Here is a 13,487-nt window from a genome sequence, read left to right on the forward strand (position 1 = left end):
CCAGCCAAGGTGTTTTTATTGCTGCTCAGGGCGCCCCCCCCCAGCGCCCTGCACCCTCAGTGACCGGAGTGTGAAGTGTGCATGAGGAGCAATGGCGCACAGCTGCAGTGCTGTGCGCTACCTTGGTGAAGACTGATGTCTTCTGCCGCCGTTTTTCCGGACCTCTTCTTGCTTCTGGCTCTGTAAGGGGGGCGGCGGCGCGGCTCCGGGACCGAACACCAAGGACTGGGCCTGCGGTCGATCCCTCTGGAGCTAATGGTGTCCAGTAGCCTAAGAAGCCCAATCCGGCTGCAAGCAGGCGAGTTCGCTTCTTCTCCCCTTAGTCCCTCGCTGCAGTGAGCCTGTTGCCAGCAGGTCTCACTGAAAATAAAAAAACCTAAATCTATACTTTCTTTCTAAGGGCTCAGGAGAGCCCCTAGTGTGCATCCAACCTCGGCCGGGCACGAAATCTAACTGAGGCTTGGAGGAGGGTCATAGTGGGAGGAGCCAGTGCACACCAGGTAGTCATAAATCTTTCTAGAGTGCCCAGCCTCCTTTGGAGCCCGCTATTCCCCATGGTCCTTACGGAGTTCCCAGCATCCACTAGGACGTTAGAGAAATTGCCCTAGTGTCTTAGCCTCTACCACCTCTGATGGAAGGAATGGCGATTCGCCAGTCTGTATCACCAGTGCGCAGGGTTCTCTCCACTAACTGGCAACATTTTATTTAGTAATGGCAACAATAGGAAATTTTAGAAGCGAACGGGAAGGGTATTACTAAGTGGGAGGGGCTATGATTAGGGGGAGGAGTTATAATTCTTAAACCGCCCCCCCCCTAAAAGTTAAGTCTAGATCCGCCACTGAATAAAGAGCAATATGGTGTGGTGTAATGTGAATAAGGAGCAATATGGTGTGGTGTAATGAGAATAAAGAGCAATATGGTGTGGTGTAATGTGAATGAGGGGCACTACTGTGAGGAGTAACGTATATAAGGTAAAGTGGTACAACTGTGTGATGGAATGTGAATAAGGGACACTATCGCATGATAAATTGTGAATAAAGTTGCACTACTGTGAGGTATAATGGGAATTGGGGGTACTTTTGTGTGGCCATGCCCCTTGCCAGCAAAAACACATACCTTTTTGGGCTGTGCGCCGAATGTGCGCACTGTTCTTATTTAAATTACGGGGGCTAGGAAAACAAAAATAAGGACTGCTATGGGTGGGGGGGGGGGGGGTGATGGTGCTGGGAAAGGGGTGCAGGGTCAGAGGTGGAACTAACGGTGGTGCTAGGGGGCACCAGCCAAAATCTTGCCTAGGGCATCATATTGGTTAGGGCCGGCTCTGGTACTGCAACATGACAATGCAGTCCTTTGCATACACCACCTGTATTGTGTTGCTGTTTCTATTTTGCCTGCTATGTCACTTTGCAGCAGTTAAATATTATGTCACGGTTTGTGTAGAAATGTTTAGATTACAGCATGAGAGACTGAATTACACATGCAGTTATCAGTGTGACGTGTGGTGCCAGAGATTCCCATGCAGCCATGTGGAAACAGTGTGTAGGTTGCATTATGCCCAGCAGGACTGACTGAGGATTTCTCCTATGGCAAGACGTCAGAAAGATGCTTTTCATGGTCGAGTATACGGAATGTTAAGATCATCCATTGATTCAGCGCTTTCCAGTAATAGAAGGAAGAGGAGCGTTGCTGCTGCTGCCGCCTCCAGCCTGCAGACGGCAGCGGAGTGTGCGTAAGGCGCGTTGGTGAATAGCAAGGTGAGGCTACACACATAGCATGACGTACTCTGGCAGCCAGGCTGGGAGACGCAGAGACCGCAGCGGGGAGGGCGATGCAATAGGCAAAGTAAACATAAAGCAGCAGTGGCGGCGCTGCCTAGTTCCTCCGAGCCCTTGCAATTGGATTAGGAGCACTGAAGCCTGACTCTCCTCACCAGCCCGGGCCAGACCTGCAAAGCATGTGCCGGGACCGATTGCCGAGGCATCCCCAGAGCGGTAAGACTGTGTTACATACACGGTGATCTGCACATTAGCTCACAGGTGCACACCAGCTGATCATCCATTCAGCAGGCAGGGGGCTGGTGGTAGCCATTCTTCCACTTGCATGCTGCCCCCACCACCTCCCAGTGCATGCTCCTGCATGATGGGGCAGCTGCAGAATGGGGTGAGATACATTATGTATGGGAATGGCAGCTGATGAATTATACAAGTTCCTTTATCACTGCAGTGCTGCTTAGGGTCACACACTATTTGCACCCCCATCATCTAGTCCTGACCTGCCTATATAAATCATATGCTGGGTCTGGGTGGAAATGGATAGCTATAATAATGAGAGGTCAGTGTTACAGAGGGGAGTATGTGAGGACGGGGATAAAGGGATCTGGAGGTCTGTCCCTGCTCCCAGCACTCCTGCTCTTAGGCACTGCCTGTGTGTATGGATTGGGAACCTAGTGTTAAACTCATGCATGACATCCTTTATTATCAAGACCGTATATAGACATTGTGTTATACAGCCCATCCTCGCCCAAGTATCTGCACTTATTATGGAGCTGCTCACTCATTCTCTGTATCATGTGCATAGCGGTCTCCTGTTTATTATTACATTGTACTGTAGACTTTTCAATGTGTATCTGTATAACTGCAGGTTATTTGAGTTTTGTTTGTATTTGGAGTGTGCTGATTGTATTAAGTTCACGAAGCTGTAGTATAGTTATTACAATGCGTGGCACACTTCTAGCTGCACAGTGGTGGGCTATGCAGGTGACGTCAGTCAAATCATGGTAATGGCTGGTTGGTGTTGTATCCACACCGGTTCCATAAGTCATGTCTTCTACAAACGCTCTGGTAGGAGTGTATTTGTTCTGCCATAGTATGATGTCATTGGTATATGAGGTGCCTACCTCCCTTTCTCATTTCATAGGTTTGGCTATTGAAAATACCTGGTAAACCATTCAATAGCCATAGGATGGTTTTAATACATTTATTTTATTCCTTTTCATTTTTTATTTTTTGCAGAAATGGGGTAACATGATATTGCACTTGTGAAAATGAGCAGTGCAATGTGAAGGACTATTTACTCCAGTCAGCTGTAACACATTTAATACAAAATTTCTATGCTAAATATCTTGAAGTTGTTTTACAAAATTATGTTAAAAATGTATGAATGCAAATATGTGTGTATATACTGGTGGTTACAATTAAAGGGGAACACTGCAATTTTTCCCCAAACAGCTTATTTTTAGCAGTCTTAAACTATTTTGATTGCATTCAAATTGTGTGTGTTTGAGGAGGGGGCACTAGATTTAAGTCATATATTACCTAGATTTGCTCTATAGTGTGGACTCTACAGTAGACACCCATTTTGTAGGCTGAATCAATGCAGCTTATCAATGTGCTAAGAACCAGTGACACCTCTGATGCACTGACTACTACCCCCCACCTCGGACTGTGTTATGTGGTCATCACTTCAATGGGATTGTCAGTGCATTGCCATCTACTTTTTGATATTGCACCTGAACAGTTTGATCAGTGCAATTTGCACAGTAATGTTTGTGTTCATGTTGCTTTCTAGTAGTTCACTGGTTGTGTCAAAAAGCTGGATCGCAGGCATCGTAATTTAGTGTTCTCCTATAGCAAGACACATGGGGGCCCTAACAAAAAGCAAATGTACAGTACCGCACAGTTACCAGTTATTTGCTTCCATGTCTTACCGTGCTAAACAAACTATTTTCTCCTTTGTTATTATGGCACAGTTGATCTATAGGCCTTATTCAGATATGTTGGTTTGCGTACATCTCCGAAGGTTGTAGATCTGCACATGTGCAGGTCTTTTTCTGCAACGACAGTCGCAGTGCCCCCTCGGCATGGTTGCCATGCTGAACCAATTTGGGGATGAGGAAGAGGCAGGCATGGCCTGCATTTCAGAAAATGGGAGTGTGTTGGCTCCTTTTTCTGGTTGACCAGAGGCCATTGACTACGTCCTTGGACTGGCCCCCGGCAGTGTGAAAACATTAGCCATCCCAAGTAACATGACAGTTACTTAGATGGCCAATGTGCATGCAGATGATCTGATGCTGAGTCTTGGGACCCAGCAAGAGATCAGAGAAGCTGGCAGGAGGCATCTATTTATATGACGCCTCCTGCGGCATTAGCATATTATTGTACATGCAGCTGCTGCATGGACTGCGTCCATCTCTGAATCAATCCGTGTTCATAAATCAAAAATTAGATTATTGCATCACTAACATCTGCCTTTTACTTTGCTGTGCCCCTCCATATTTGAATGATGGTAGTTCCTTCACCTGGAACATCCTCTATGCTGTTAAGGTCCATGGTCGGGATGCATTACGCATCGTGAATGCGATACATGCCTCCTGTCACTCATTACCTGCATATCTGCATTTACTAATGCTGTATGCATGAATGTTTCCGCAAAAGACAGCTCTCCCCATGAGAGTCATGAGAGCTGTCCTTTGTGGGGACTTCTGGGTTTAGGGCCCAGAAGTCCGTCTGTGCATGTGTCGAGCGCTGAAGGTGCTGCGAGGGATCCAATTAGTAATAAAAGCCTTTAGGCTTCTATGGAGATGGAGTTACCTACTGCATCCAAGCTCTGGAATGTATTGCATTCCGGCGCTTGGTGCATGTGCAGTAAGCAGACAAAACACAGAAATCTGCATTTTTGGAGGTTTGGGTGCATTTTTAGCTTTGATGCATCCCACCGCATGTCTCTACAGGGTCTCAAAGTGGAAGGATTAGACGACAAAATCCCGACAGCCGACAATACAGACACCCGGAATCCCAGCTCAACAGGGCTATTCCAACTCGTGGGTGTCCATGACACCCATAGAGTGGGAATAGATCTTGTGAGCGCAGCGAGCCCGCAAATGTACTCTTAGCGCTCACCCCACTGCCGGCATTCTGACAGACAGGACGTCCGCCGGTAAATAGTACGTATTCCATTTCAAGTACTGAATGCACCAGAAATTCAACAGTCCAGGTCCTCCAGAGCTTTACACAAATGTCATTGTGTACAGATGTCAAATTTCCATTGGAGATGAATGAAACACCAGTGTGTGCCACTGAAAAGACAGTGTACACGGATACTGTCATTATAGCATTTAGTATAAGGGGCCGGGATGCCGGCGGCACCGGATGGGGTAAGTATTCTAGCCCTCCCCCGTCCCCTACCCTAACGCTCCTGGGGTGGTGGCTATGGCTAACTCTTCAAGGGTGGTGACTACAGCTAACCCTCTGGGGGGGGGTGGCAGCTATGGCTAACCACTCCTCTAGTGTTGAATCCCCCCTAATGCCTAACCCCTCCCCCCCACCGGCTCCTAACCTATACCCCAATACTGATCTTCCGGGCGTTGGCTGTCTGTGTTCTGGCACCTGTCTCCTGAGTGGTGGTGGGATTCGGCATCGGTCAGATGACCGCCTGCATCCTGACTGCCGAGATGCTGAACGGAACTCGGTACAAGAGACTGAGGAGCTGCTAGTTTGGTACATGACTTTAATCAACTGGACATTTACAATTGTTTATTGTTCATATCCAGATTCTCCAAAATTACATAACTGTTCATAAATTATGTTTTTGTTTAGTGAAACTCACTATAAAGGTATGCAAATGACCTGGACTGAAAAGGATAAATAATTCAAGTCGTTTTTTCAGGTTAGCTTCTGTGTGATGACAGAATTCCAATTAACTGAGTAAAATGCCGAAGTAAAAATGCTCTTTGATACATTAGTTATGTGAATTGCACAGTAGGAATCAACAGACCAACAAGCTGCCATTTTATCAGGAAGAAAATAATTGTTTCTGAGTATAGAATCTTATCTTTCTTACATCTATCTAAAATACAGTGCATACAATTTAAACATTGTTTATTAAGGGATGGCAATACTATTAGGAAAAGCTAGGCAACTGCACAGGGTGCCAATGTTTAAGGGAAACCTAAAATAATGAATAAGTGACATAATGTCACTCATTCAGTGTTCCGGTGGCCGCTGACATGGTATTATGTTGTGGTATAGGCGATGCCAGCTCCCAGCTCACGTCTGCTAAGGTAAGCAACAGTGGTGGTATGGTGGCGCTACATAGGGCTTCTATAGAGCTTCCCTACCTCTGGGATCTAAGCACAATTTTGTATCCAGAACACAGGCAGGTTGTTTCTGTAGATCTTAGAAATGTAGGGGAATTCAATTGTTTTGGACGTCTAATTTTCTTGTCCCTAAACAGGACTGTCTAGACGCCCAAACAATTGTCACAATTTAATTGTTGTTTAGGTACACATGCATATCGCACATGTCGCGCCCATACAGACAGGGTTTAGCCGTGTAAAATGGCTAAACTTGTCTACAGTCCTGCTTTTGGCGTCCAAACTACTGTTTGGACGGTCAAACTGCTGAGTTTGCACACATTTTTCCTCTCACCACAGGAGGCTGCGAGAAAAAAATGTGACCTCCATGACTGCTGGCCACCCAAACCGCAGAACAATTGATTTTGCTGCCGTCGGGCGACATCTAGTGGTGGCCATGATAAAAACAATTGAATTCCCCAGAATTTGACAGCCAATAAGAACCACTTGGCCCATCTAATCTGCCCTCTTTATTACCTATTGGTAACCTCAACCCTATTTGATCCATGCAGGCAGATGTATTAAGCCTGGAGAAGTGATAAAGAAGTGCTAAAGAAGTGATAAGTGGAAGGTGATAACGCGCTAGCCAATCAGCTCCTAACTGTCATTTTTCAAACCCATAATGATTGGCTGGTGCGTTATCACCTTCCATTTATCACTGCTTTATCACTTCTCCAGACGTAGTACATCTGCCCCTATCAGTTCTTTGTAAGGATATTCTTATGCATATCCTAAGCGTGTTTAAATTGTTCCACTGTCTTAGCCTCTACCACCTCTGATGGGAGGCTATTCCAGCTATCCACTACCCTTTCGGTGAAGAAATATTTCCTTAGGTTTCCTTTTAGGTTTGTGCTCTAATACTTCTCTTCCTTTGTTAAAATGGGTCTACTACGGTTTGCCAGTGCTCGGGATCCCGGCGCCCAGCATACTAGCGCTGGGATTCCGACCGCTGGTATACCGGCAGCGGGGCGAGCGCCGAAGAGCCCCTTGTGGTCTCGCTGTACTCGCCGCGGGCACTCCCTCCAAGAGTGTCGTGGACACCCCAAGAGGGAAAATCGTTGTCGGTATGCTGGCTGTCGGGATTCCGTCGTCTGTATGCTGAGCACCAGGATCCCGACAGCCGGCATATCAAGTGCCACCCGTTAAAACCCTTGTGTGATCGGATGCACTTAGCTGCGCTGGGCAATCACAAATTTGTCTGATCCCACTGGATTTTGGCTGTAAGGGGATTCCCTCTTACCACCAGTAACAGCCTGTTACTGACTCCACCCACTACGCAGGGCGTGGGTAACTTGCTGTCACCACCAGGCTACTGTGATTGTCTTAGTGATATAGTGTACCATTAGCTTATCACTTATAGATAGTCCAGTCAAGTGATGCCTCAGTGGACAAATCATCATGTAACTATTGTAATATGAAAATACTCCTTATTTTTCAGCAAAAGATCAACAAAAATGAAATCAAGTGTCACAATTTTTTTCACATGTTTTGTTTTTGACGGAAGTAAAATAATTCTGTAATGGGCCCTACAGACTCGGCGATGTGCCGCGGAGCTGCCCGACCGCCGATACGACGGACGGGCGACCCGGCGGCGGGGGGGGGGGGGGCAGTGACGGGGAGAGTGAAGTTACTTCACTCCCCCCGTCACACGGCTCCATAGAACTGCAGGCAATTATGGACGAGATCGTCCTGCATGCACAGCCGATGGGGCACCAGCGATGAACGAGCGCGGGCTGCGCATCGTTCATCGCTGGTGCCTCCACACTGCACGATATGAACGTTATCTCATTCATTAATGAACGAGATCGTTCATATCGTGGAGTGATGTCGGCCAGTGTGTAGGGCCCATAATTGTGATCTCATGTATGTACCAGTAAAATAATAATTGCAATTTTACAGACACCGGTAACTTCCATATAAAATGTATTCTTTGGTTTGGATTAGCCTATTATCGGTGACACTGGGGGTAATTCAGAGTTGATTGCAGCAGCAAATTTGTTAGCAGTTGGGCAAAACCATGGGGGTAATTCCAAGTTGATCGCAGCAGGAAATTTTTTAGCAGTTGGGCAAAACCATGTGCACTGCAGGGGAGGCAGATATAACATGTGCAGAGAGAGTTAGATTTGGGTGGGTTATTTTGTTTCTGTGCAGGGTAAATACTGTCTGCTTTATTTTTACACTGCAATTTAGATTGCAGATTGAACACACCCCACCCAAATCTAACTCTCTCTGCACATGTTACATCTGCCTCTCCTGCAGTGCACATGGTTTTGCCCAACTGCTAAAAAATTTCCTGCTGCGATCAACTTGGAATTACCCCCCATGTGCACTGCAGGGGAGGGGGGGGGGGGGGGGGGCAGATATAACATGTGCAGAGAGTGTTAGATTTGGGTGGGGTGTATTCAAACTGAAATCTAAATCGCAGTGAAAAATAAAGCAGCCAGTATTTACTCTGCACAGAAACAGAGCTGGCTGAGATCCGCATCTGGACTTCATGGACGTCGCAAAACTGTGTAAAAGATTGTGAAAAAAAATGCGTGGGGTCCCCCCTCCTAAGCATAACCAGCCTCGGGCTCTTTGAGCCGGTCCTGGTTGTAAAAATACGGGGGGGGGAAATGAAGGGGATCCCCCGTATTTTCACAACCAGCACTGGGCTCTGCGTCCGGTCCTGGTGCCAAAAATACGGGGGACAAAAAACGTAGGGGTCCCCCGTATTTTTAACACCAGCACCGGGCTCCACTAGTCAGAGAGATAATGCCACAGCCGGGGGACACACTTATATCGGTCCCTGCGGCCGTGGCATTAAATCACCAACTAGTCACCCCTGGACGGGGTACCCTGGAGGAGTGGGGACCTCTTAAATCAAGGGGTCCCCCCCTCCAGCCACCCAAGGGCCAGGGGTGAAGCCCGAGGCGGTCCCACCCCCCCTATCCAAGGGCTGCGGATGGGGGGCTGATAGCCAAGTGACAAAAATAAAGAATATTGTTTTTTGTAGCAAGCTACAAGTCCCAGCAAGCCTCCCCCGCAAGCTGGTACTTGGAGAACCACAAGTACCAGCATGCGGGGGAAAAATGGGCCCGCTGGTACCTGTAGTTCTACTGCAAAAAAATACCCAAATAAAAACCGTACACGCACACCGTGATAGTAAAACTTTATTACATACGTGCACGCCGACACACTCATACTTACCTATGTTCACACGCCGACTCCGTCCACTTCTCCAAGTAGAATCCATGGGGTACCTGAAAATAAAATTATACTCACCATAATCCAGTGTAGATCTGTCCTCTTCTTTTTTGTAATCCACATACTTGGCAAAAAAACAAACCGGAAAACACGATCCACGCACTGAAAGGGGTCCCATGTTTACACATGGGACTCCTTTCCCCGACTGCTGAGACCCCCGTGACTCCAACTTTGCGGTCAGTGGTGAGGTTACTCGTGGTCAGCCGCGTTGGAGGACCCAGCTGATCGCAAAGTGGATGCTACACTTAAATCCATATACACGGCTTCAGGGGCTATACTGCGGCCTGCTATTGCCTGTGCATGGATTTCTAAAGCTATAGGGGGTCATTCCGAGTTGATCGTAGCTGTGCTAAATTTAGCACAGCTTACGATTATCTTCCCTGACATGTTGGGGGACGCACAGCACAGGGCTAGTCCGCCCAGCATGTCGGTGCCACCCTCCCCCCCTCCCTCCCGCGCAAATACAAAAGCATCGCACAGCGGCGATGCTTTTGTATTTCTGGAGTAACTCCCGGCCAGCGCAGCTCCTGTGGCTGGCCGGGAGTTGTTAGTCGCTGCTGCATCGGCTGCGTGAGACGTCACTCAGCTGCCGCGGGCCGCCCCCCCCCACCCCAACGGTCCGGCCCCGCCTGCGTTGGCTTAACGCCGCCGTTCAGCCCCTTCCGCCCAGCGACCTCCTCTGTCTCAGAGGCGATCGCTAGGCAACGACAGCTGCCATGCGCCGGCAGTTGTCGTTGCGCTGCGACAAACTGCAGCAAGCGATCGGGTCGGAATGACCCACATAGCCAAGTGGTCAATCACTCTGCAGGAGGACTTGACTACGATGGATAAAGGTGATGTTGATTTGTTTTTACGTAACACAGGATTCTGCGGGGTTCCTGGTAGAATCTTTGAAGGACCTGGGTTCCATGGCTGCGGGGATCTCCTCCATGTCCGTTTCGGCTCGCAGCGGTCCCTGGCTGCGCCAATGGTCTGCGGACGCGGAACCCAGGAAAAGTGTGGAGAGCCTACCCTATACAGGTCAGGCTCTGTTTGGGGAGGCACTGGATGCGTGGATTGCCACGGCTACCGCGAGCAAGTCTCCTTTTCTCCCCTCAGCTGCACCGGCTACAAAGAAGCCTTTTACTCCCAACACGTCACTGTCCTTTCGGCCCGCAAGGCCTAGAAAGGACAAGCCTTCTCACACCTTCTTTAGAGGTGGTTGTGCCAAATCCAAAAAGCCTGCTCCCGCAGGTTCCCAGGACCAGAAGCTGGCTTCTGGTACCTCAAAGTCCTCAGCATGACGGTGGACCGCACAGCCTGGAGGTAGGTCAGGTGAGAGCAATACTCCGGTATTTCAGCTTCGTCTGGGTGTCGTCGGGCCTGGACCCCTGAGTACAGGATATTGTGTCCAGGGGTACAAGCTGGAGTTTCAAACTCTCCCGCCTCAATGTTTCTTCAAATCAGGCTTGCCAGCTTTGCCGGCAGACAGAACTATTCTTCTGGACGCTATCCGAAAATTGATAGTGTCCGAGGTCATTGTTCCAGTTCCACCTCATCAGTTGAACAAAGGTTACTATTCAAACCTTTTTGTGGTACCAAAGTCGGATGGTTCGGTAAGGCCAATTCTGAACTTGAAATCTTAGAATCCTTATCTCAGGGACTTCAAATTCAAGATGGAGTCTCTGTGAGCGGCGATCTCAGGACTGACGGAGGGGGTGTTCCTGGTGTCCCTGGACATCAAGGATGCGTACCTCCACACTCCCATTTGGTCGCCGCACCAGGCCTATCTCAGGTTTGCACTGTTAGATGATCACTATCAGTTTCAGGCACTGCCGTTCGGTCTTTCCACGGCACCGAGGGTCTTCACCAAGGTGATAGCAGAGATGATGGTTCTCCTCCGCAAGCAGGGGGATGAACATAATTCCATATCTGGATGATCTGCTGATCAAGGCATCGTCCAGAGAGAAGTTGTTAAGATCCATTGCTCTCACGACACATCTGCTCAAGGAGCACGGTTGGATCCTGAACCTTCAAAAGTCTCATCTGGAGCCGACAAGGAGGCTGTCTTTCCTGGGGATGATCCTCAACACGGAGGTGCAGAGGATGTTTCTACTGGTGGAGAAAGCGTTGGTGATTCAGACCAATGGTCCGGGATGTCTTGAAGCCTGCTCGAGTATCGGTTCATCAGTGCATCCGCCTTCTGGGGAAGATGGTTGCCTCCTACGAGGCTCTGCAGTATGGAAGGTTTCATGCTTGATCCTTGCAGCTGGATCTCTTGGACCAGTGGTCGGGATCTCACCTACATATGCACCAGAGGATACGTCTGTCGCTCCTCTGGTGGATTCAACTACCACACCTTCTGGAGGGCCAAAGGTTCGGAGTTCAGGACTGGATACTTCTAACCACGGATGCAAGTCTAAGAGATTGGGGCGCAGTCACTCTGGGGGAAACCTTCCAAGGAAGGTGGTCAAGTCAAGAATCCCTTCTCCCAATAAACATCCTGGAGCTAAGAGCCGTATACAACGGCATTCTTCATGCAGCACACCTTCTACAGGGTTGAGCTGTTCAGGTGCAGTCGGACAACGTGACCACAGTGGCCTACATAAACCGACAAGGCGGAACGAAGAGCAGGGCTGCAATGTCAGAATGTGACCAGAATCCTCCTCTGAGCAGAAAAGCATGTGGTAGCGATGACAGCAATCTTCATTCCAGGAGTAAACAACTGGGAAGCGGACTTCCTCAGCAGATACTGTCTCCGTCCAGGAGAGTGGGGCCTCCACCTGGAGGTGTTCAAAGAGGTAACCGGTTGGTGGGGGGGTTCCTCACATAGACATGATGGCCTCCCGCCATAACAAGAAGCTGCAGAGGTACTGCTCCAGGTTGAGACCCACAGGTAGTGGCGGTGGACACACTAGTAACACCGTGGATGTTCACGTCAGTGTATGTATTCCCTCCACTTCCTCTAATTCCAAATGTTCTACAACTTAAAAAAAGAACAAAGGTTCTGTCAATCCTCATTGCTCCAGACTGGCCAAGGAGGGCTTGGTATGTGGATCTGCTGGATCTCCTGCTGGAAGATCCAAGGCCCCTACCTCTTCGAGAGGTTCTTCTACTGCAGGGGCCGTTCGCTTATCAAGACTTACCACGGCTACGTTTGACGGCATGGCGGTTGTACGCAATATCTTAGCTCGGAAGGGTATTCCGAGCAAGGTTATTCCTACCCTGATACAGGCTAGGAAGGGGGTAACGTCTAAACATTACCAACGAATTTGGAAAAAATGTGTCTAGGTGTGAATCCAAGACATTTCCTGTGGTGGAGTTTCTCGTTTTCTCCTTTTCCTGCAAGCAGGTGTGGATATGGGCCTGAGATTGGGCTCCATCAAGGTCCAGATCTCCGCTTTATCCATTTTCTTCCAAAAACAATTGGCTGTCCTCCCTGAAGGTCAGACCTTTTTGAAAGGCGTTCTGCACATTCAGCCTCCCTTTGTGGCGCCAACGGCACCCTGGGATCTTGATGTGGTGTTGCAGATCCTGCAATCGGATTGGTTTGAGCCTCTGCAGGAGGCTGAAATAAAATTTCTCACGTGGAAGGCTGTCACTTTGTTGGCCTTAGCTTCTGCTCGACGTGTGTCGGAATTGGGGGCTTTGTCCTGTAAAAGTCCCTATCTGGTCTTCCATGAGGATAGGGCGGAACTAAGGACTCGTCCATAGTTCCTTCCTAAGGTTGTGTCAGCTTATCATATCAACCAAACAACCTATTGTGGTGCCAGTGGCTACTGACTCCTCAATTGCTTCAAAGCCCTTGGATGTTGTAAGGGCTTTGAAGATTTATGTGAAGAGGACCGCTGGTTTCTAAGTAAGTTTTGTGTTTTTTACTGTTTCAGTTGTTGCTGAGTTTTTCCAGCATGTTGTCCGGATTTGCCTTGTTGTGTGAGCTGGTATGACTCTCGCCACTATCTGTGTATAATCCTTCTCTCGAAGTATGTCGTCTCCTCGGGCACAGTTTCTAGACTGAGTCTGGTAGGGGCATAGAGGGAGGAGCCAGCCCACACTGTTAAACTCTTAAAGTGCCAATGGCTCCTGGAGGACCCGTCTATACCCCATGGTACTAATATGGACCCCAGCATAA

At 48.7% G+C, this 13,487-nt stretch overlaps 1 protein-coding gene across 2 annotated transcripts in view; it reads left to right on the top strand.

Moving 5' to 3' along the window:
- The first annotated feature begins 1,775 nt into the window (after positions 1-1,775).
- DTNA (dystrobrevin alpha) overlaps positions 1,776-13,487 on the top strand; it is a 546,028-nt gene continuing 534,316 nt past the window's right edge. Inside the window, exon 1 of one of the 2 annotated variants that reach the window (XM_063923677.1) lies at positions 1,776-1,991. Coding sequence is in view for 1 of the 2 variants with exons in the window: in XM_063923676.1 (XP_063779746.1) it covers positions 2,156-2,160 (5 nt within the window). In the remaining variant the exon portion in view is untranslated. Of the gene's footprint in view, positions 1,992-2,137; positions 2,161-13,487 lie in introns of those variants that run through there. The other variant, XM_063923676.1, reaches the window with a different exon arrangement.

This window comes from Pseudophryne corroboree, chromosome 5 (genome assembly GCF_028390025.1).
Source record: "Pseudophryne corroboree isolate aPseCor3 chromosome 5, aPseCor3.hap2, whole genome shotgun sequence".
Lineage (NCBI taxonomy): Eukaryota > Metazoa > Chordata > Amphibia > Anura > Myobatrachidae > Pseudophryne > Pseudophryne corroboree.